Raw genomic sequence first — 23,659 nt, 5'->3', positions numbered from 1 at the left:
ATATGAGAATCTAAACTGTTTTGAATATGAAGGATGCTTTCCTGCCTTGCAGGTACCGACCTTGGCGGTGAAGACGGCCTGGCGGGCCTCAGGGATCATGTAGAGCTGCTGGATGGTGGAGGCCAGGTAACAGGTCGCTCCAAGGTTAGTCAGGCCCACGAAGCGGCACTCGGCCCGCACGTCGTCGTGGGGCCAATAGTCCCACTTGTACGGAGCGTGAGAGGCTGCAGGAAGAACATCAGCAGGATGCTTTTAAATATTCAGCATGTAGACCAAGAAGTTTCTGCTCTAGAGTCCTTTTAAACCACGTCTATGGTTGTTGTTATTGGGACTGTCCCAGCGTCTCCAACATTAATCCCAACCAGAGGGACAACGTCTCACAGAAACGGACTGGATTCACTGTAGCAAAGCTCAAATTGAGTCAGATCATCGTCCCGGAGGACTTCTGACACAGAGTGTAGCCTGCAGAGGAGTTTCCTGGTTTAATAACGACCTGAGTGATGGACTCGCATTCATCAGGTGGACAGAAACAAGACGTAAAATGAGGTATAATGATGCTTTGAGTGGTGTGTAAATAGTAAATGTTTGGTAACGTGCTCACACGACAACGGTTAGGTGTTCTGGTGTTTTGTGCCTTTCAGCTGTTTTTTTAAATTGTTATGCCGCCTAGCAGAAAAAAAACAATCGAAAAAAATAAAAAATGAAATGCAGTTATTTTGGATTGAGGTCATTTTTACTTCAGTTATTATCAGTTAGCATTTTGATGCACTTGTTGCTGAATATTACGGTCTAATGTTAATTTGTGTAATCGAATACCACAATATAATAATTTACTGCATTCATTTCTGATATGGAAATGGAATAGCAACTTAATTCCTAAGAAGATCTTAGTTAATCAGTACATTTAAAATACATTTAAAGCATTTCTTTTTAAGTTTTGTTCAAATGACAACACATAGTTTCACCTCGGGGTGTTGATTAGCGTGTATTAAAAAGGTGCTGGCTGCTGGATCTGGTTACTTTACTCTGAATTGATTTATAAGGAAATATCCAAATGCATATTGTGCAGTATATTTTTTTATTTGTTTTTATTATTCTATTTTATTTCTGATTTTTGCGTTTTATTATTGTAATTGATTATTGTGATTGATTGTTTACCCTGTAAAGCACCTTGAGATTTCATTGTATTTAATCCATGATTATTATTATTATTATTATTATTAGTAGTAGTAGTAGTAGTAGTAGTAGTAGTAATGTGTTTGTTGAGAAAAAGACACCAAACTTAACTTAAGAGACACTTTCTGAGAACAGACAGAGAATACGTCGTCCAGAAAAAGTGATGAGTTCGTTCTTACACATGTATAATAGCAAAGAAAGTCTCTGTGTGCCGCTACGTTTCAGTTTCCTGATAAATGTTAAGAACATTTCTGCTCTACCTGATGAGAAAGTGACGTAGTCCTCACCTTGCATGTGCTGCGACATGACCCAGTTGTGGAGCAGCCGGTAGTTCTCCACCGAGCCCTTCACCGTCTCCACCAGCAGGTCGTAGGCGGCGGCCCGGGCGGCGTGGGACTTGCATTTGGGTTGAGCGCGGTCGGCCAGGCTGGGCAGCAGGAAGAGGAGGTTGTGGACGTCGCGCAGGAACTCCTGACCCTCGCGGGAGAACTTGAAGGGGGGCTTGTGTTTGAGGACGCTGGTGGCGAGACGCAGGAGGCCCGTCAGACCGTCGTCTTCGATGGTGCCGTCCTGCTGGTCCAGGATCTCACGGCTGGAGGAGAAGAACAACACGGAGGTCATGGGAAGGTTGGTGTTACACTTCCACACTGAGCGACAAGCTCCACAGTTCAATTTAAGGTCTGATGGAGCAGATCACTGACATGTTGGTCGAGTTCTGTGATTCCCTGTTTCTTTTGATTTTGTTTCATGAACAAAAGTTATAAAAGGAAACGCAAAAATAAATTGGTTACAGTCAAAGTAAAAACCTTTCAGTACGTCCTTTATATGAGACGCCAGGTAAATATTATGTATAGAGGCGACTTAAGGTGTTGCTGATCATAATTAAATGGCAGCTTTCCCAAAATAAAGTCTGACAAATCAGTAAACAACTTATTTTTAGTGACATAACTGGGTTTCCAGATTTGACCCGTCAACTTGGTGTTCACAGTGTTCTTATTACCACTAAGTAGCTAGTAAAAAGTTGTTATAAACCCTGATATTAAATACAGATACATTGAAATGCAAAACCAAAATAACATTAAACATCTGGTTAGTGTTTTATGAACTGTTTTTGGACAAGAGCTCAAATGCAACAATACAAAAATGTTATGTCTGAAAAGTGAAAATTTGCGATTGTGTTCGGGGTCAGCAAAAAAATAACATTTACAAAACTCCCATAAAATTGCGAGTCCGTTGCAACTCTCAATTATTTAATTTAATGCCGACAACTTTCTGTTTGCAGCTGCCTTTTAGTAAATCAAATAACTTTTTTTATATCTAATTTTACACCTTTATGATTCTCTTTTTACCTTGTTTTTTAATTTTTATATTCTCTTGGCACTTTAATGAATGTTTTTGAGTCTCGATGCTTTCTAAGTTTTACGTAGTGCACTTAAAATGTGACTTAAAAGTGCTTTATAAATCATCTGGTCTTGCCTTACAGAAACCAAACCTACACCAAAAGATTAAGCAGAACAAAACCTCCTCAAATTATGAAAAAAATCTAAAATAACATTTCTTGAAAGCTTTCCCCAAAAGGTGCAACATCTGCAGGCGTTAAATCCCCCCAAACTACCAGCCCAGTTACAGTTCCCTGTCTATAAATCTCCTGTATTCAGTGTTTGTGACCGTCTGACCTCCGGATGCAGTCGGCGAGGTGTCGGGCGAGAGCGTCCAGGTCCAGCAGGGTGGTCTGCATCGAGCCGGCCAGCGACAGAGAGGGAGAGACCTTCTGTGAGTTCAAACAGACCAATACTAGCAACAGCTCAATGAAACATCACATCAATCAACCACCAACTGATATCCACAAACTGACAACGTGATCATCAGTGCTGTGGTCGGAGGGTTTCCCACCTGGCTGGCGTCTTTGACGTGGATGTTGTCGATGAGTTTGCAGAGCAGCCAGAAGTATTCCTTACAGCCCGTCTTCAACAGAGGCTCCTCTTCGTAGTCCTCCACCTGCAAAATGCACAAGTTACCGTCAAATCGTCTTATTAATAGAAATCTACACATGCTCTGAATCAATTACATCAGTCAGAGTTTGGGTCTCTCCATGCAAACCACCGATCGTCTGCAGCAGCGGATTCATTTTCGACCTTTAGTAGCTTATTTATATTTATTTAATCTCTACTGTACAACATTATCACAGAACTGTATTTTATTTGATTGTATTTATGGAAATTAAATCTCCTTAATAGCTCTTTTATTTTAACTTCTGCACTATTTTACGTTTAAGGTCTTAGATTCTCAATTTCACACGAGTAATTTTCTTTTTATACATTCTGTATAAGCATTGATGACAAAAATAATTTCATTGCTTCACTGCTGATGGTTTCCCATGATTCCACTGATCTACAGGTGGCGGTAACGCAACGGGAAAAACAAAGTGCAAACAATACAGTGTTGTGTCTGACCTCAAGGACACACACAATGCGCTTTGGCCAGTAACAGCGAATACAAAAACAACCGTTTGTTTTTAAGAAGAAGAAAAAACACCCCAGGGCTCCTTTATTCAGATTGTGTCCCGGCGTCTCCAACATTAATCCCAGCAGAGGGACAACGTCTCACAGAAACAGACTGGATTCACTGTAGCAAAGCTCAAATTGAGTCAGATCATCGTCCCGGAGGACTTCTGACACAGAGTGTAGCCTGCAGAGGAGATTGCTTTCTACTTTCTTCTATGCTTACAGTATATATGTGTGTGTGTGTGTGTGTGTGTGTGTGTGTGTGTGTGTGTGTGTGTGTGTGTGTGTGTGTGTGTGTGTGTGTGTGTGTGTGTGAGAGACCCACCCTGAGTGGTTTGAGGGCCTGTGCGTCAGGCAGGAACTTGAGGAGCGTGGAGGCGGCGAGCAGCAGGAAGGACCTGTTGATGGACTCTCCGCCTTCCAAACCCGACAGGGAGAGCTTGTAGAGGCCGTTACACGCCTCGTGTCTCACAGCCGGCTGAAGACGACAACAACAACAAAAACACGTCAGATTAACAAAAAACATATTTTATAATTGATTTCTTATCTTTAACTTTGCCTGTGCTCTTCTTCTGTGGTGTTCATTCCAGTTAAGATCACATGAAGGTAAAGCTATATATGAGCTCAGACTTCACTTTGCTATGCTTAATATTCCTCTGGTGGATCCGGTTACTTTAATTGTTAAACTTTCCGAGGGGACCTGAGGACGTTCGGACCGGCTCACCTCGGGCACCAGCAGGGTGAGTTTCTTCAGCCAGTCGTGGAGGTGGTCGCTGTCGGCCAGACTGGACTTCACCGTGGAGGAGCAGTGAGCCCAGCTCACCAGCAGCCACATGGAGTAGTGAGTCACTGGTGAACAAAGAAACATCACCGTCACGTCACCGTCGAACAGAACAGCTTTCACTGTTTTCTTTATCTGCATCCGGTCTGTTTATGTTGTTTTTATTTGATTTGTTTTGAGCTAAGACATGTTGAGGTTTCTTTATCTTTTCTGCTTTTGTTTCATTGTGTGTAAAAAATACATCATGAATGCCAACTGTTAAATCAATATTAAGTTCTCACCTTCATGACGAGACCTGTGGTCCGACTGAGCCTTCAGAACTCTGGAGAAGGAAAAAAAAAAAGACAACATGTGAATTAAACCTGAAATATTTAATATTTGAATACCAGAGGGACAGTATGTCTGTACTCACCTGTGTGCGAGGTTGTCGTATGTGTAGGCCACGTTGATCAAACGCTGGATCAGGTTGGTGCCCTGAACGAGGCTGAGGAACACCTGAGGAAGAGAACCAACGGAGGGAGATCAGAATAATCACTTTTACTTTTCTTTCTTTTTTTTACAAATCTGCTATTTTTGTAATGTACTTACGTATTTTATTGTATTGTGCTGTACAGTGTTGTACTTTAGCGTTTGCTGTTGAATTGTGCTTATAATATTAGGCTACTAAATTGTAATAACCTGCTGAGGGACTACAAGCTAAAATGAGCTCTCTAGCTAACTACCCACATTTACATTTAGGGGGAAACTACAACTTGTAGATTAATGTGCACTGTCCCTGGTAAAACAAAAACTCTGGTTGGGATATTTACCTCGGTCAGCCGAGGTATGTGCAGGCCTTTCCCGTGCTCCACGGTGGACTTGCGGGATTTGCCCGGCCACGCCCGCTTGCGTTGGCTTTCGGCGAGGCCGGACCAGGAGAAGACGTCGTGGTAGGCCAGGTCCAGGTCTGCCGGGTCCACCGCGAACTGACAGATCAGCTTCAGCAGGCAGGCCAGGCAGTCCAGCAGCCACTGTGGGGGAGACGGAGAAGAGAACAAAATGAAAACCAACAAGAGTCAGTGAGACTTTAGCAACATGCATCTTTGTTTGTTTAGACTCCAAAAAGTTTCAATCAAAAGGGAGGCGGTCTCTCTCACCACAGTCCAGGACTCCTGGTCTTTGGGTTCCAGGATGCCCGAGTTGAAGATCTCCAGGAGCAGCTGGAGGCCTCCAGACGAAACAAACTGGAGGACAGAAAGAAAAATAGACTGAATCCAACTAGAACTTCTGTATGTTGTGGTTACATTTACACTTTTACTTTGATAACTACTTAAATTTGAAAGACAGTAAAAGTTGGTAAGACAATAAAACGTGGGAAATTTTTTTGATTCTCTGTTCTTCCCTGTCCATCAACAAGTAAATTAGGGCTGCCACGTCTTAGTCGATTAGTAATCAGTCATTTTGGTCTAAGTCAATTGAGATTTATTTAGCGTTTTTTTTTTTACTTTTTCTTTCTGACCATTCTTTTTTGTTTTCTGTTCACTTTTACTTCAGAGCAAAAGTTTTATTCCAAAATCTGAGGCCGATGATTTTTAAAACTCCTGCTCTTCTGTTTGGTAAACTAGAGTTAAATATTCCACAACGAAGATTCTTTAACATGTCCATATGTGAACTTTTCAGCACTTTTCATGCTGAATGCATAAATTCCAAGACATGTATGAACACTTCTTTGGTAAAGACAATATTTAAACTGGTGCTATTGTGTGATTTTCTGTGGAGAAACTCAGTTTTACAGATCTGTTTATTAAATCAACTAAAATCGTATGAGTGTTGGTTGTCAACATGTCTTCGTTCGAGGTCAGCCCTGAAGTCAATAAGGTTTTTTTCTTTCCCAGATGTGCTGTGTTGTACCTTGCAGCTCCAGGTGTTCTTGCTGTTTTCTATCTGATCCTCACTGGAGTCGTCAGAGTCTGGATACAGATCGCTGTAGCTGCCCTGCAAACACAAACACTCGCACAGTCAGATTTACAGACAGTGCAAACACATACCGGGTTTATACAAGTCCTATAAAAGAAGACTAATGCATTGTGGTTGTGTGCATGTTTGTATACGTCTAGGTGATGATTTTAAATATAGATGATAATTCAGTATCAATGATTGACATGCTAAAAGCCTTCAATATGTGTATATTTATGATGTTGTTAAGGACACACACAAACTGCTGTGTTTGTATACGTTTCTGTTGGTGTTGTTCATCTACATAAAACACATACGTATGAGCTTAAAAAGGTGCTTAACACATTATAACAGTACATTAATAAATACATTTTCATCTTTCTTGTCATTACTGTCTATTCTGCCTTCACATTGTACAAAGTAAAGAAAACTCGAAATTAGAAAACCATTTAAAAAAGTAAAGATTAAAGTTGAGTGTGTTTTTTCCCTCACCGTGGACTCTCGGTGGATGCGTCGGTTGGGTTTGCCCAGAGCCTCGATGATCTCCAGAGCGTACAGCAGCTTGTGGGGACTCTTTATCCTCAGCAGCTCCTTCCAGCAGAGACCCTCCCCATTCTGCACACACACACACACACACACACACACACGAACAATAACAAGATCAGTAATTCAGTATAAAAGAGGGAATTTATAGATCTTAAGACCATTTTACACAGTGTCACACACACACACACACACACATAACAAGATCAGTAATTCAGTGGACACAAAAAGGGCAATTTGAAAGGGAGTGGCAAAACACAGAATTTTCATCATTATTATCTATGCGATGTATTTTCATCATTAATAATGCGATTGTGCATCCATGTCTTAATGTGGAAAATAGATTTTAGACCTTTGTAAACAGGATTAAATCCTCCATGTATTTATGGGCTTATTTTCATTTATTGTGTAAAATGCTGGTGTAATTGAGCCTCCTCAACATTACCCATCCATAGGAGAAATCAAGACATTGCACTTATGTTGACTCCTCTTTCCAGCCCCGCCCAGAGGAAGTCTGTGTTCTCCTGTTGTACTCTTAACATCGATATGTCCTAAACTATTTAAGAGAAAAATCTAAATACATCCTTCGTGTCGGTGCAAGTTTGAGTCGAGCGCCTTGCAATCGCCCAGTGGAGTTTACAAGGTCTACTTCACAACATAAAGCATCAGGTATTTTCTGTTTTTCTTCAGCTATTCACTGTTTGGTATAAATACACATTATCTAACGGTCTCTCATCTCTCAACCTTAGAATACAACATTGTTAGGAATAATTCAATGAATAAATAGAGCTGCATGATTAATACAAGGCTTCAAAAAGACCCAGTGATCAGCGATCGGTATCAGTGTATGCTGCATCGGCCCTTAAAACCTTAGAAAGCCGTCTGGTAAGTGTTCTGACTGACCGTTTCGTCTGAGATGTTCTGGAAGGCCTGAAGCATCTTGGGACATGTAGGCAGCAGCATCAGCAGCTCCCAAACCCGACGAGACAGATTCTCTGCATGCAGGTGAAGCTCCTCACACCGCGCACTCTGCACGGACACAAACAAACAGACAATTTAATTGTTATAATATATATATGCTCACATGATCTTTTTTTCTACATTATGAGTTGCTCTGCAAACATGAATTAGTTGCAAATGTAAGAAGTTTCCTCCATCAGTCCCACCCACCTCGGGGTTTTCCTGGACCTTCTCCGTGTTGGGGCTGGGCGGTTTGAAGCAGGCCAGCATCTCCAGCAGGTCGAACAGCGTGGTGAGGTGCGGCTCCTGGAGGAGCAGCAGCATGGGGATGTGCTCCTTCTGGGGAGGGGGGAGGCAGGAGGCCGGCAGCTGGACGCCCTCCCCCTTCCTCTCCCTCCGCGGAGCTCCCAGAGACACAAACACCATCTGGGATTAAAAACAGACACACAAGACATCAGCTGTGATTCGTCTGTGTTGTACATTTCAAATTAAAACACAACTACAAGAAGTTTTTACATCATCTGTTGGTAGAATATAAAAAAAAAAGTAAATGCAGACTTTCGGACCGACAAAAAGGGTTAATCTAAAATATTTTATTGAGACGATGGCATCCACAATTTTTTTATTTTTATAATGGAAACCAGGCGCTCACCTGCATATCTTTGAAGCCCAGCTCATGCAGAGTCTTCTCGTCGTAGTCTGTCGTCAGCTCGTGGCCAGAGGAGATCATCCGTACTGGTCCCATCAAACCTCCTGCTGGAGACAAAGCAGACGTCACACACCAGCTCAATAAAGACATTTAAAGCAAGTGGGACCTGCTGATCTGGAGATGTGTTGTTGAGTGTAAGTAAACAATACCAAGGAGAGGGTCTGAAGGGAGCTGACCTGGGAAGTCTCCCGGCTGCCGGCCGCTCTGGCCGAACTCCTGCAGCTGAGCCTGCTGGTTCATCTGCTCCTTCTGCAGGTTCTCGTACCAGTGGGTCACCTCAGCTCGCAGGTCGGCCACCTGGTCACTGGGGTACATCTCGATCGTCATCTGCAAAAATAAAAGCATAGTACATACACAAAGGGTCAATCTACTGATGTCAAAGAATCATGTTTACATTATATATTCAAAAAACAAATAGATGTAGATGGTGCATAGCTTTATAGCCTTGATTTGTCATCAGAATATCTCAGTTAACATCAATTAAATTAGAAATTGTGCAACTTCAGGACTTTTGAGGCGATGCATGCTGCCAGAATACACCAGTTATTGTACTTTGATTGTCTCAAACAAAAGCTTGAAGCATTAGATAAGCATTATTTTAGGAATTATACAAGCACTTAAAAGGCCTTTAATTACACTTAAATAATCGCATGTCTTATATGGAAGCTTTGATTTCCAAAATTGCACTCAAAATGAAATGCAGAGTATGGAATACAAATAATGTGATATTTAATCAAATATAAATGAATTAGTCACCTTATCAGGAAGTCCGGCGGGCTGACAGACGATCCTGAGCGGCAGAGACTGTTTGTCGCTCAGAGCCTTCAGGTGGCTGCTGATTCCCGTCCCCTCGATCTGCCACTGTCGCAGGTGGTACGCAAACCTGACAGGGACAGGAAACAACGGGTTGACATGAATGATTCTATCGATGTCCCTTTCTCTGGTGTTGACCTTCCTGTTAGTGCGTACCTGCGTCGGAAGGCCTCCAGGTGTGTTTTGAGCATGAGCAGCCCCCTCTCGATGCTGGTCAGGCTGGAGTGAGCGTCCTTCTCCAGGTTGGCTGAAGCCATCAGCAAACTCTCCATACACTTCCTGATGAACTCCTGCTCCTTCTCCAGACCCGTCTTACCAGCTGGAGACAACAAGGAAAACAAAGACAAGACGCAGGATGGTAAGACATTTTTACCTAAAATTCACGGTCAGGATCTTATCACGGATCAGAGTCACAGATCGAATCAGGACAAAAGAGAAAAGGGAGCGAATTTAACTTTAAGAGAACCCTGATCACGATGTTTTGCTGCTGATACTTGTTACCGATCATTAATGTTCCATTTTAGCAGATACAGATCCCTTTGTATCGGTTTGATTATAGCAACTGGTCAAAAAGTCTGTAAGCATGATGGCACCAGAGGCCGGCAGCCTGTCGTAGCAGCTCTCTACCAACTTTGCTACACTTTTTCTACTATTTTTTATTCATTGTTGTCTTCTTTTTTCTTTCGGTAATTGTATGTTCCTGCTTCAGCGTCTTAGTTGTAGCGTTTTTTATTTTTATTTTTATCTTTATTCTATTTCATTTTTATTGTATAATATGTTGTATTTATTATCCGTTTCTGTAATTGAGCTACTGCTACACCCGAATTTCCCCCATGGGGATCAATAAAGGAATATAATAATAAACCATCAAAAAATAGAAATATTTTACTTTTACTTTTTTTATAGTCATATATTGTGTTTTTCTTCAGAAAAACACAATTTAAATGATTAGGAAATAAGAGATATCATAAGCTGCTTAGAAGTATTTTAAACAGCTCATAGTTCTACTCTAATATCTATTTATGTTGTTTGATGAAGGCAGGTATGTAGATCGATCCAAAGTTCACAAGTGCAAGTTCCACCAGGAAACTTTTATCCGTACTCTTGACAAAAGTCAATATATTTGCATTATGGTCTGTGAACTCTGTGTGTTGTTGTGAGTGTAAACGATGGAGGTAAACTAACCGTTGATGTAGTAGGAGTTGATGTACTGGATCGCGGCGCGGCTGATGTCTGCAGACTGAGCTCTCAGAGCGATCCCCCACAGCTGGTCCATCCCACACAGCTGGAGACAAACACACACACACACACACACACACATACAGATGTGAGTTAACTGTCTGTCTAGTCTGATCGAACTAAAGGCAAGATGAGCAAGATGCCAGCATAGCTCTTTAATCTCCTTATAGTCTACAAATCGTATTGAGAAAACATGTTTTTTTTTTTACATAAAAATATCAAAGTTATTGAAGGTTTTTTTAAATTCGGAGGCGTTTGTGTACCTCACAGCTGGAGGCGTTGTCCAGAGCGCTGGTGGCGAGCCGGGCCAAGTTACAGAGGTGTTGAAAGAGGTTCAGGCCCGTCATGCTGATGGTCTCTGGCTTCAGCTGGGGCATCTGAAGAAACACACACAGAGTTACATTAACACATGCACCGAGACAAACACACATAAAGCAACATCAACACACGTCTGCTGCTCCAGTGGACGTGTTAGTGTGTTTCTACTGTATGAAACAACCTACTGAATGCTGTAAAACCGTCTTTATTAAAGTCATCTTCTCTCATTGTCATATGATCATGATCATAGACAGACTGTATTTGAATCAGGCTTTAAAATAGATGATTGACAGCTCTACTTCTGACAACTGAATTATCAAATGCTCCACAAACACAATGCTCTTTGCTTTGAAGTAAAAACATGGCGACAAATCTGGAAATGCTACCAATTTTCTTCTAACTATCCATAAAATACACGCTGGGAAAATCAGTTAGTAAATACTTTTGGGGAAAGAAATGTGTCTTTTATTTATTATATAACTATAGTGTTTTATTACTATCTGGACCCGGTAATTAGTCAGATTGTTTATCCAAACAGACTCTTGACTTGATCTCCTGGCAAAAACTTTTTTAAGGCATTGAGTTTGTTAATATGCAATCTAGTATTCTGGTTTTGAGTCGTATCATGGGGGCTCTTCTCATTTCTCTATTCTGTGCCTCGTCTCCTCCAGAAATCAAACTCAAGAGAGTCATCTTGAAGGATGTCTCACTTCTTAAAAAGCATCTCAAGGAGAGAGGAGACATGCCAAAGGAGCATTGAGCGAGGATGCACAGGGGTGCGAAGTGTTTTCGGCTTCAAAATGAAGTCTCCGAAGCACCAGGTGTGTCATTTTGTTGAATGCTTCTTGCTTCAACTCCTCGCATCTCTTCCGCTAGCATCTCAGGGGGGAGGGACTTAGGCCAGAGGAGGCAGGGAGGAAAGGAATTGACAGAAAAGAAAGAGGGGCTGATTTTGATCTCATTTGGAATGTTTAATGGAGCGTGAAAGACGTGTTTATCCCTGAATAAATGATCCTTACAGTCTCCACATACGACATCTCACCATCTCCATGTGCTAAACCAACAGAGAATTTTAAGAAACCTGGATCAAGTGCGTTCATGCCACAGTGTCCTTGTTTCTATCAGAGTACTCCATGTAGGACATTCACATTTCTTAAACCATACTAGTGATGCTCCAAAATCCTGATCCCAACCAGGAAACCAGTGTTCATGTAAACGCACTCATTGATGCTTCATGCCAAGAAAGAAACTCAAACTAGTTCACCCAGACTTCAGAATAAATGTCTGACATTTCCTGGTTAACTTCTCGTTCCTGTGTCTTGTTTTGTTTCTCCTCCTCGCCGCCTCACCTTCTCCAGGAACAGATGTTTGTAGGTCTCCATGCCCATTGCATGCTGGTCCTTGCTGCGGACCTGATTGAGGAACCAGTGCAGCGCGTCGTCGTAGCACTCGGCGTCCTCCACCAGGCAGTGCCACAGGATGTCCACCTGCTCCAGACTCAGCCCTGAAACACACAAACACACTCAACCAGTTACACACACGCACACACTCAGACTGGAGTGAAAGAACTCATCTCTCCCTATTTTTTCTCTCACAAGCTACTGTAGCGCTTCATGAGGTCTGGACTTTAAAAGGGGTCCCGCGATGGATATAAAAGGTAATGATGACTAAAAGAAAAGTTATTTTGTGACATAAAGGTTAAGTTTGATATATCTGTAAAAATAAAAAAAATAAAATGGACACTTCAACCTCTTTAGGCCTCTGAAATTCCTTAGAAAGAATAATCTGGGAAGGAAATATCCCTCTGGCTAAAACTTGTAATTCTATGGTGCTCTTTAATTTGTTTTCTATTTAAACTCTACATTCATCTGATAGATTGAAAACAAAGAAAGGCGCAAAACATGGGATTTAAAATGCAACAATGAGTATTATATTGTACTTTATTTGTATATTTTATATTCTGCACTAATTTTTGTTTTGTGTCTTCGATTTACATTTTTATTTCTATTTGTTGCGCATATTAGATAATATTATTCATTTAGAACCATGCACAGAAAAATCTAGAAATGAGAAGAAATTATTGATGCCAGATGAAGCTATTAGCTAATTCCCATCTGCATACCCTTACCAAAAAAAGATTTAAAACTTGAAAGGAAGAACGAGTGAAAAGAACAAAAAGGGATAATGATGAATCCGACAAAAGAAAAAATGACATCACTTCCTGGTACAATATGTTTATGTTGTTTTTCTGTAAAAGTAAATGTGTACAAGAGGCCTTAAGATTTCAGTCAAGGTGAAAACACATCCTGTGATATTCAAACTTTCCAGGAGAATTTATATCCCAGACTTTTTCTGGTCGGGACATCTATGAGGGAATATTGACAGAAACTACTGTTTGGATTTTTAACATCTTCCTCTTGGCTTCATGCAGTAAGTATTTGAGAAACTGAGGCTTGAAATTAGATATATTTAGATGCAGCTTGAATGATCAAACTGGGCTAAATCTGGTAAAATACTACTGAAAAATGGTCATATTTTCTCCTCATCAGTGTTATGTCATTCATCTAACTCTCACACACACAAAAAAAAACACCACACTCTCAGACAGCGGGAGCTTTGTTCTCAGCGGGCGGCTCAGGTTGCATAATGAGGTTTATTTCAGCAGCGTTCCCCAAAGACACTCAAAGAGAAACCAAACACACAGAGTTATTTTCCCCAAAAATAGTTAAATATGCTTCTCTTTGGATAATACATTCATCTTGGCGATGCCAAGCAAAACAACTGTGGACCTGATTCTGCACATTTAAGCCAATTCTCCCCCCAAAAAACCTAAAAAAAACATCCACTTTACATTGCTGCTTAATATGAAGCTAATTTAATTATTTTGAGCTTTCAACTTCCTTGGAATTTATTTCACTACAGCAAAAAACATGCAAAGACTTGAAATGGACTTAGTAGAGTTGCATTCAGTCACATAAGTGGATTAGACAAGTATTATTATTATTATTATTATTATTATTATTATTATTATTATTATTATTATAAGAGATTGGACTTGATGAAGACGATATATATATATATATACAATGTAATATACAATGTAATGTTGGCACCCAAAATGAAATGCTATTGACCTCTATTGTATTGGTGTAATAGGCAAACTGAGTCCACCCGTATTACTAGATATTACGTGATAGAACAGTCATAAACAAGTTGACATCATGATGCCATCAGGCCTTGTAACAGTCATGTCTTATGCATGCACCTCCAAACTGTTTCCATCACAGCTTTCATTTTCAGAGCGTAAAAGTATCTTTAATCGCTTAAATGTACTTTACATCTTTCCTTTTACCCAGAACTTTGATTTCTTAGCCAAATAAAAGATTCTTACTGAAGTGGTCAGGAGATCCCAGTGTGGAGAAAACACAGGTGAGAAACTGCAGACGGACCTGGACCTCCGCACTGTGGCTGTACCTGAAAACCACACAGCAAAGGGACACAGATCTGTATTAGTTATGAGAATTTCTATAAAAAGAAAACATATTTTGCTGAAATCCATACGATGGTCATACGGATAAATGCTTGTGACTTACAGTGCAAACTTGTGCCGGTGTTCTCTGACTTCCTGGATGTAGTGCTGCAGGTTGTCGAAGAACAGCTTCATCATGTGCAGCTCCTTCTCAGCCCACCTGATGAACCGACACGCACATCAGAACCACACTCATGAAACAACACTTTTTCCTCTTTACTTCCTTTTAAAACTTTATTGAGAGCTACTAGGAGGAACTTTCACTTTGTGTGGATTTTAAGCTGTCCCTGTGGACGAGAGCTCTGGTGTTTCTGGATTTGAATGCGCATTTATTCAATTTCAGTGCTTGGAGCGGCCAAAAAGGAAGAAAGCCTCTCGCTACAGCAATCATTTCTCACATTATATATTAAACAATTTGATATAAAGTTTCCGTAACAAGCTTGTTCAGCAGCACAACAGATTTCAACACAAAAAGTTCCTCATTATGAACATAAGTGGTAACACTCAACATTACCGTCCAGGAAAAGTCACCTAAAAATGCATGCAAAATCTTAATTTCCTCATATCTGTAAAAACGTTCCTTAAGAGGTTTGCTGACAGTCCAAATAAGCAAAGGTATGGTATGTATGCAGGAAACATATTAACAGAGGTTTCAAAGTATAGACAGCTGGAAGTACAACAGCTGTTCATCAACATATTAATCTGTTGCTACGAAAAAAGCTAAAGCTAACCGGTTTTACTTACATAGTGATCCAGTGAGTGTCGTAGCTGGAGCCAAACTGCTGAAAAGTGCCGAAAAGTTTGGGGAGTAGACGCAAGGAAACCACAACAGACCTGAGAGGACAGACGAGAAGGTGAGAGGAGAAAACAAGAACAACAAAAAGAGAGATATTAAATATTGAGTTTGTTCTTTAGAGATTATTTTGTTGCTGTTCTTGTTGTGCAGGAATGATCCTCGTCTGCAGAAATGATTCAATCCAGTGGGAAACCCCGAGTTAAAATCTGACCAATGCTCCATCATAATGGGCCGCTCTTACCTGTGGTGGGCCAGGTTGTCAAGGCAACCCTCGATGAAGCGCATTCGGATCTGTCTGTCGGTGAACCAGCAGACGAGTGAACACAACAGCTTCTCTGCCTCGTTTATCAGACCTTCAGACAGATGAATCTACAAACGGAAGGAATCAAACATGAGCTCGCTCTGAGGATTAACGGTGAAGCATTTCTGTCTTTGACTTGTGATGATTCACCTCCGCAGGCCTGAACAGCTCCTCATTCAGGCCTGCTATTATTGAAATATTAGGGTGTTTTTTTTATTTATTATTATTTAGTTTATTTTAGTTGTTGCTGCTTTTATTTTTTTGTCATGTTGTTTCTGGGAAACACTTTGATCTTTTTATAAGAAAAGTTATGATCACCTCTGGTTATCGGAGACCAACAAACTAAATATTCAGTTTGCGTCAGGCCCAATTGAAGATGGCAATCTTCACTATTATTTTGGTTAATGTCGAGATCATGATTAATTGACACGATTTCTCACTGGCTTTGGAAACATCTCACATTTTGTACATTATAAAGTTAAATACATCAAGGGGTGCACATTGAGAGCAAGAGAGAGGCTAGAGCTAAAAACAATGTTGTGCTCTAGTAAACTATTTAATCATTAACTCATTGGTTGGTGACCTTTGAAAATAATGACACACATGTTCACTTCTTGACTGCGTCTCATCAGTCACAACATGTCACGCTCATGTGATCCTTTTCCTGCAGAAAAACCAAACGACGTCAGCCTCGACTACCAGTGGTTCATTTCATAACGGATGAGGAATTACAGGCGTTGCAGACCGTGATGTTTCTGCTAGCCACAGAGGCAAAGCACGCACATTCTCTGTCTTCTGGATGGAGATTTAATTTTTTTAAAACCCCCAACAAAAAAAAACGTAGTAGTAGGAATGTATCCTAAATCCACGGGCCTGGGATTAAGCTCAAAGCCTTCACTCCCGGTCTTTTCCAAGCCAACCCGGAGCAGGATGCAATGCACCACAGAGGAAATACTATAAGAGGAAAGAGCCAATATGCAGGTACAGACGCTCCCTCAATGAGCAGCCGTCCCTGACCTGCAGAGTGGACGAAAGACGACTTTTCTGTTTTTTCCGATTTGCATCATTGCGAAAACGTAATGCGCCACGATGATCGTTTAATCTCGATTATCTTGTCTTCTTAGTCGATGGAGCCAAAATCATGATTGAAAATAAAATCTGATTTATTGCATAGACCTATTGTTTAAATGCATTTGACTTTAATTTAGTTATGACCCAAATGAAGAAAGACTTATCAAAGGTATTCTGTAGACGAAAGCCCCGTCTATAAACATGTCTGATACATAAACATCACTGAGATACGTCTATAAAGAGAAGCTGTGAGAGCTGTGTTTGGAGGTCCTACCGCGTCCTCGTCCTGGACCAGGTCCCACAGCAGAGTGTTGCCCTTCTTACAAACGTTGTCCAGGTTGATGTCGGTCACCGCGTGGCTGCTGGAGTACTGGTGCTTATGAACGGAGGGACCTGCAGAGATATAGAGCGCTCCTTTTAGAGGTCAACCTTTATTCAGTCTTTGTGTTGTAACACCTAAAAATAATAGTGAAAACAACCTATTGTATCGACCAAAATAGGCCTGGAGTGTGGCTCACCTTGCACCAGGTGCTCATGGTAGATGGAGGCCAGGTTGGGGAGGTGCTGCTGGAGGTGGGAGCTGAGCTCGGCGTGGGAGTTGATCTGGACCAGCTCCTCCTCGCAGCCCGACTCCTCGCCGTCAAAGTCGGCCATGTTCTTCTCCGACTTGGCGCTGACCTGGGAGCTGCTGCAGCTCACGTCGTCGGCACTCAGCATGTCCTCCACCATGGGCCTGACGGAGGAAGGGAGGGGTTTTATGAAAAAGGAGGCGGAGAAGCAGATCCCATAAAGATCAATCAGCCGTTTGTTTAGTTTATTATCATCGCAGTCAAACAGTTTTTAGATAAAAAATGTGTTGTGATAAATCTTTCTCTCTCTTCCTCCATGAACTTTGTCCTTACCCTTCATGATGGTGGTGGTGGTGATGATGGTGATGGTGGTGGTGCTGGGGGCCAATGAAGCGGCGGCAGTTAAAGAGCTCGCTGCCCATGGCCTCACCCAGGAAGTCCCCGGGCCGCGGCAGACACGGGGGCTCCTGAGGCCCCTGGACCATCTGTGAGGGGCCGACGTCCGGCGGCTGCTGCTGCTGTGGCTCCGCCCCCTCGGGCCGGGCTGACGACGACGCAGAACAGGCGTCCAACAGCCTCATCCGGCCCTCCAACGACGTCGACGCCGCTGTAACCATGGCAGCGGCGGTCTCCGGGTTGAAGGGGAGAACCTTGGGCTTGACTCCGCCCCCTGAACCACAGGGCCCCGCCCCTGGCTCGTGCCCTCACCGAGCGCCCCCCCGCCTTCCTCTTCCTCGACTCCGTCTGCTCCCTCGGCTCCTTCTGCTGCCCGCCTTCAGCAGCCGCCTTGTCGTCGTCGTCTTCATCATCATCGTCGTCCTCCTCGTCGTCATCTTCCTCTTCATCATCATCATCCTCCTCTTCCTCCTCCTCCTTCAAGGCCTCGCTGTCGGCCATGTCGTCAGAGTGCATCTCGCTGCCGGGGCTCCCTGCCGATTGGCTGGCCCGGCTGGAGGCGGCCTCGTTGCTGGAGGCCTCGCTGCGGCCGCTGCTGCTGCCCGGCCCGCTGCTGCCTTCCTCCACGCTGTTGGCCGTCTCGTCTGAGCTGCCCTGCATCGACTCCTGAGGAAACGACACAGACACACAAATCAATACAGTTTAAAATCACATCAAAGTATTTAAACTCAAGACTCAATGTTTCCTTATGGCTTCAACCTTCCACCAAATTAAAATACTCTTTGCCTCCTAAATTCAAATTTATGTCAATCTCCACAAGAACTTAAAACAATAGTCTTTGAATATTGATTCATTGATTTAGTTTTCCAGTTCAGCTGTGATCCCACCATTAGAACAGCTCCTTTCATTGTTTAAAACTTCAGATATGCTGATCAAATGTTTTAAGTACCATCTGTTGATCAGCAGCAGTGTGTTAAAAGGACAGTGAATCTCAGCTGCATAAAACAGCATGTGTGTGTAAGATAAGATAATCCTTTATTAGTCCCGCAGCGGGGAAATGTGTGTGTGTGTGTGTGTGTGTGTGTGTGTGTGTGTGTGTGTGTGTGTGTGTGTGTGTGTGTGTGTGTGTGTGTGTGTGTGTGTGTGTGTGTGTGTGTGTGTGTGTGTACCTCTGTGTCAGACAGCCTCTGCTGGCTCCTCTTGCTGCCAGTCATCATCTGGTCGTCCATCTCCATGTCGCTGCCTCCGCTGTGTTGCGTGTCGCTGTTGTCGCTGCTGTCTGGACTCGCTGCCGGAGAACCTGAGAGCAGACACAGAAGACTGAGAACCAGAGAACCAGAGAACCAGAGAAACTCAGATCTTCACAACAGAGCAGCAGCAGTGGTTCAGAGGCTGAGGAGAGAAGGAATCCCACTGCCTGCAGAACTTTACATGTTACTTTGACACTAAGGAGGATTTGTCTTACATTGCTGCCACTGTCCTTTACTAAAGTATTGTACTTAAAGGGCCAGTGTGTAGGATTTAAGGGGATCTATTGGCAGACATGTAATATAATATTCAGAACTATACTTTCATCAGTGTATAATCACCAGAAACTAACATTAGTGGTGTTTTCTTAACCTTAAAATGAGCCCTTTATATCTATATAGAGTGGAACCGTAGTTCTCAGACACGGGTGGAAAGGGAGGTGTGAGTGGAGGGGTATTCAGTTAGTTGCAATCTGCTACCTCACCACTAGATGTCACTAAATCCTACAGAGTGGACCTTAAAGTATAATTTTGAGGAACTTGTACTTTACTTGAGTCTTTCCATGTTCTGCTACTTTATACCTCTACTCTACTACTTTAAAAGATAAATATTGTCCTTATTTACTATTTATTCATAACTTTCACACATTCAGATAAATAATACAAAATATAATCAACAAATAAATGATCATTTATTATTGTACGTCAACATAAGTTAAGGTTTTATTGATCCCTGGAGGGGAAATTCAAAGGCTACCAAACACTAAGAAATAAGAATTACAAATAAGAGTAATAAGAATTTGCTCCACCTTTACCAACATTAAACCCATTAATGCATCAATAATTATAATCCAATAATATGATTTATTATTCTGAAATGGGTCATTCTGCATAATGAGTACTTTTACCTTTGGTACTTCAAGTATATTTTGATGCTAATGTTCTTTTTCTTAAATAAAACTTTTTCTGTACTTTAATTTAAGTGAAAGCAGGACTTTTACTTTAAACAGATTACTCTACACTGTGGTATTACTATTTTTACTTAGGTAAAAGATTTGAGTAATTCATCCTTCGTCGAGAAAAAAAAAGTTCTAATGTTGATCAGACGGAGTACTGAAACACTTAGAATGTGGCTCTAACAACTTTATTCTGAAATCTTAACTTCCTGGAGCTGCAGGAGAATCCAGACCGACCTTTCTTGTTGCCCATGGGGAGGTTGGTGTTGAGCAGGGAGGCGAAGGAGCTCTGTTTGGAGAGCTGGGCCTTGGCTGCCAGGGCGTTGTTCCACAGAGCCTTGATCAGCATGGAGGCCAGGTACAACGTCTGAGGAGGGAGGGAGGGAGACGCATGAGCTTTTATTTTGAAAATCCACACAGTGGTTTAAGGTAATTTAATAGCTGCGTGTGTGTGTGTGTGTGCGTGTACCTGCTCGGTGTGGGCGCTGGGGTGCAGGCCTGACACCAGGTTGAGGACGTGGCGGAGAGGCACCGGGTCCAGGTTTTTGATGAGTGAGGGGAAAAGGTCGTGGATGTAACGGCTACAGTGTTTCAGCTAAAACATCAAAGGAAAAGCAGGGTTAATCATTTCATATTCGATTCATTCTCATTGACTGGAACATCATTTTTATTGTCTGTATACTATGTTATAATATAGCAAAACTCATTCTAAAATAATGTAATATGGGCAAGAATAAAATGTATTTATATTTTATGTATGCTACTTCATCTTCTTTGCAAATGGTCAGTCTGTCATGCTGCAAAATGATTTGTCTCTGCTCTTATGCAGTTTGTTTGAGAAGGTATGTTTGTTCTTCTCATACAAACGTAGAGTTGAACACTGGCATATTGTTATTTATATGAACATATAGCATGAACAGCCACAGAGTGTCACTTTAAACTAGATTATTTTGTAAGCATGATTGAGGACTATCTGAACACTGAATGTGTACACGTCCTGTTACTTTACAATAACACTAATTCATTAGTTGATGCAATTTTACAAGTTTGTTTTTAAGTCTGTTGTTTGTTTCTTTTATGTGAATTTTTTTACGTTGGTTTTAATTCATCACATTTATGTTTTAGGTTTATTTTTTGTGCTTTTTATGTGAAACATTTATGCTGCCGTCTTAGCCAGAGCTTCCTTTGAAAAAGAGATTTTAATTCACAATAATGATTAATTAGAATTATAATGATTCACAGTTTAGTATAAAAAGTGTTAAGTGTTAATATTAGTGGACCTACCGACAATTAAAGCAGGAAAAGTTCACACACTCGTAAAAATGTTAAAATCTCTACATTTCTAACTGTTAAAAATGCTAAATATTATAACTCCAAAAAGACCAGAGCCAGCCGTTTTGTTCTTGGGCTTATCGCGTTGATAGTACTGATATAGTGATAATAAATAATGCAGGCTCCTTCGTTCTGTTCCACAGAGAGACTTAATGCTGTGGAATAAAGCTACGTACAGTCGGGTGTAAATCTGTCCCGTCTCACCTGAGCTGCAGCCCAGATACAGTCCACATGCTGCGTGCTGAGTCGGCCCTCTGCAGCCAAGAAGTTCAGGATCACTTGGCACTGTTTAATGATCTGGAGAACACACACACAAAACACACACACACTTTAAATCATCTGTGCTTACACAAACTAAAATCCTGTGCATTTTACCGTAACATAACAAGAAGAAAGGTGTTTGATTTTTAGATAAAAATGTGACGTGTTAATTAACATTTGCCGTCACTTCAAGGCACTGGATCAAAAGGTCTCACCTCAATGTGCAAATTTGGTCCGAATATGTGCTCCACCACGTTGTTGTGGATCAGCCAGTCTGCTAGTTCCTTCGCTATGGACCTGAAGAGACAAAGAAGAATCGGAATGAGACATTGAGTCACATTAAAACAACTGGAGCTCGACATAAAGAGCACATGGTGCATATTGAACGTGTGGATGTTTACCTACAGGTTTAAAAAGAGATTTACAAGAATGTGTCTTTATCCTTCCTCTTTTGTTACTTTATCAAACTCCATTCACATGCAAATGTCTATTCACAAGAGGAAACTAGTAAAAGTTGTAAACATTATATATGAACCATCTGAGAAATCTAACGCTGTCTTTCAGTAATAACTTCAAGCCTTAAAATCAATTCAGCACTGATAGTTCTGTAGATGAAATGCCATTATCGTCTAATTAAAGCAGACACAGTTGCTTTTCTAGTTGGACATATTTGCATATTTTCTTGGACGGCTGTGTGCGAGGGCATCTGATTCCTTTAAACCAACTTACGTTTCTGTGTCGGACACCAGTGACTCGTTGTTGCAGACGTCATTGAAGGTGTGGAGTTGGTTCTGAGGAAACACGGACACACATATGACTCCATGGTGAAGAACTAATTCTTCATACATCTTTTTTTTTTTCTTAAAAGGTTGTTTCCCATCAATGCCATTAAAACATTTAAATTTAAAAATTTAAACCAGAAGAAAGATGTTGTCTGATTTTATCACTGTTTCTAGGAAAATAAAGGCAGATGCAAACAGTCTTTGTTGGCCTTTATAAACTAAAATGAATCAATAAAATAGAGCAATGGCCTTTGGAAGACAAAGGTCATATTTTTACAACAAGTTCACTTACATTTATTAGGATATATGGTGTTACTGCATGCTTTAACCTTAAAACTTTTGACTTAACTGTAGACATTAAAAAGGCATACCACACAACAGTATGATTATTTATAAAGACACCAGTACTACTGTACATACACAATAAAATGCATGAAAAATGCACAATAAGTGATAACATCCAGTATCTAAAATCTGCTCTGCACTGGGAGTTTCAAAGCACAGTCACTTATTATTAAAAAAGGTGGAGTCAGAGATTCTAGAGGAAGATTTCTGAACTCAACACTCAAAACAAATACCCCCATCCAGATTTATCGCTTTATACATCCCCTTTCTTGTGCACAAGGACAAACAGTCCGAGCCACTTTGTTTGTTCCCCATTGACAAACCAATGGCAAAACCTCGAAGAAAAAAGGTGTATTAGATTCGAATCACTGCCTGTACCTTTAAAGCTGTGCAAAACCAACATATTCTACTTAACTTTTGGAAAACTTGAGTGTGAGGAAACAAAGATTTTGAAGTCATTTTTCTTAATTTGAACTTAATTTGAACTTAATAGAACCAGAATCAATCACACAGGTCTCTTATAAGACGATCACTAAGAGCCCCATCTAGAAAATGTTAAAAAGCCCCTTTCAGCCTTTTCCCAAAGCGACAGTGTGCATGAGTAAGCGAGTGAGCTCAGTCGTGTTTTCGCGGTGACTCACGGTGATTTGGCTGAGCCCCGCCAACCTCATGGTGAGCGTCGGGGACATGAAGTATTTGAAGGCGAGGTCCAGGCTCTCCTTGTCGAAGCACAGCGCGCTGTCCAGAGGCTCCTTCACCGTGCTCCACATCAGGTCGGCCATGTTGCGCGCCGCGCTCTGCCGCAGCTCCTGGTCCGACAGCTTACACAGATACCTGAGGACAGAAACACACGGGTCGTGATGAACTCACACACACGAAATTCACTAAGATAACTTAATTCTCTTAATGCGAATGTTTGGACAGAATGAGTTTTACTTTCATCCTCTCCTAAAATGACAAAATCATATCTGTGGGACAGTTTTGTGGATCAATACCTTTGTCTAGTATGTGGGTTTCTTAATTAATTGTGTAAAAATGACATACAAATTATTTAGATGTTGACTTTTTGACTATATGCGCAGAAGGAAGAAGAGCA

At 41.4% G+C, this 23,659-nt stretch overlaps 1 protein-coding gene across 1 annotated transcript in view; it reads right to left on the bottom strand.

Annotated features, from left to right (window-relative positions):
* usp34 (ubiquitin specific peptidase 34) overlaps window positions 1-23,659 on the bottom strand; it is a 58,630-nt gene that overhangs the window by 23,086 nt on the left and 11,885 nt on the right. The window contains 36 exon segments of the mRNA XM_054605333.1: window positions 61-224; window positions 1,464-1,768; window positions 2,853-2,908; window positions 3,070-3,174; window positions 4,006-4,158; window positions 4,405-4,529; window positions 4,743-4,783; window positions 4,874-4,956; window positions 5,271-5,471; window positions 5,598-5,684; window positions 6,352-6,435; window positions 6,889-7,011; window positions 7,843-7,968; window positions 8,110-8,325; window positions 8,552-8,652; window positions 8,785-8,935; window positions 9,365-9,491; window positions 9,578-9,740; window positions 10,607-10,706; window positions 10,924-11,037; window positions 12,328-12,482; window positions 14,370-14,452; window positions 14,572-14,667; window positions 15,252-15,341; window positions 15,545-15,672; window positions 16,950-17,068; window positions 17,194-17,408; window positions 17,578-17,922; window positions 17,924-18,306; window positions 18,810-18,940; window positions 20,081-20,210; window positions 20,313-20,438; window positions 21,380-21,472; window positions 21,652-21,733; window positions 22,166-22,227; window positions 23,205-23,397. Coding sequence (XP_054461308.1) covers window positions 61-224; window positions 1,464-1,768; window positions 2,853-2,908; window positions 3,070-3,174; window positions 4,006-4,158; window positions 4,405-4,529; window positions 4,743-4,783; window positions 4,874-4,956; window positions 5,271-5,471; window positions 5,598-5,684; window positions 6,352-6,435; window positions 6,889-7,011; window positions 7,843-7,968; window positions 8,110-8,325; window positions 8,552-8,652; window positions 8,785-8,935; window positions 9,365-9,491; window positions 9,578-9,740; window positions 10,607-10,706; window positions 10,924-11,037; window positions 12,328-12,482; window positions 14,370-14,452; window positions 14,572-14,667; window positions 15,252-15,341; window positions 15,545-15,672; window positions 16,950-17,068; window positions 17,194-17,408; window positions 17,578-17,922; window positions 17,924-18,306; window positions 18,810-18,940; window positions 20,081-20,210; window positions 20,313-20,438; window positions 21,380-21,472; window positions 21,652-21,733; window positions 22,166-22,227; window positions 23,205-23,397 — 5,056 coding nt within the window.

Source organism: Anoplopoma fimbria, chromosome 9, assembly GCF_027596085.1.
Source record: "Anoplopoma fimbria isolate UVic2021 breed Golden Eagle Sablefish chromosome 9, Afim_UVic_2022, whole genome shotgun sequence".
Classification (NCBI taxonomy): domain Eukaryota; kingdom Metazoa; phylum Chordata; class Actinopteri; order Perciformes; family Anoplopomatidae; genus Anoplopoma; species Anoplopoma fimbria.
This window is presented reverse-complemented; position numbering and strand designations above follow the sequence as displayed.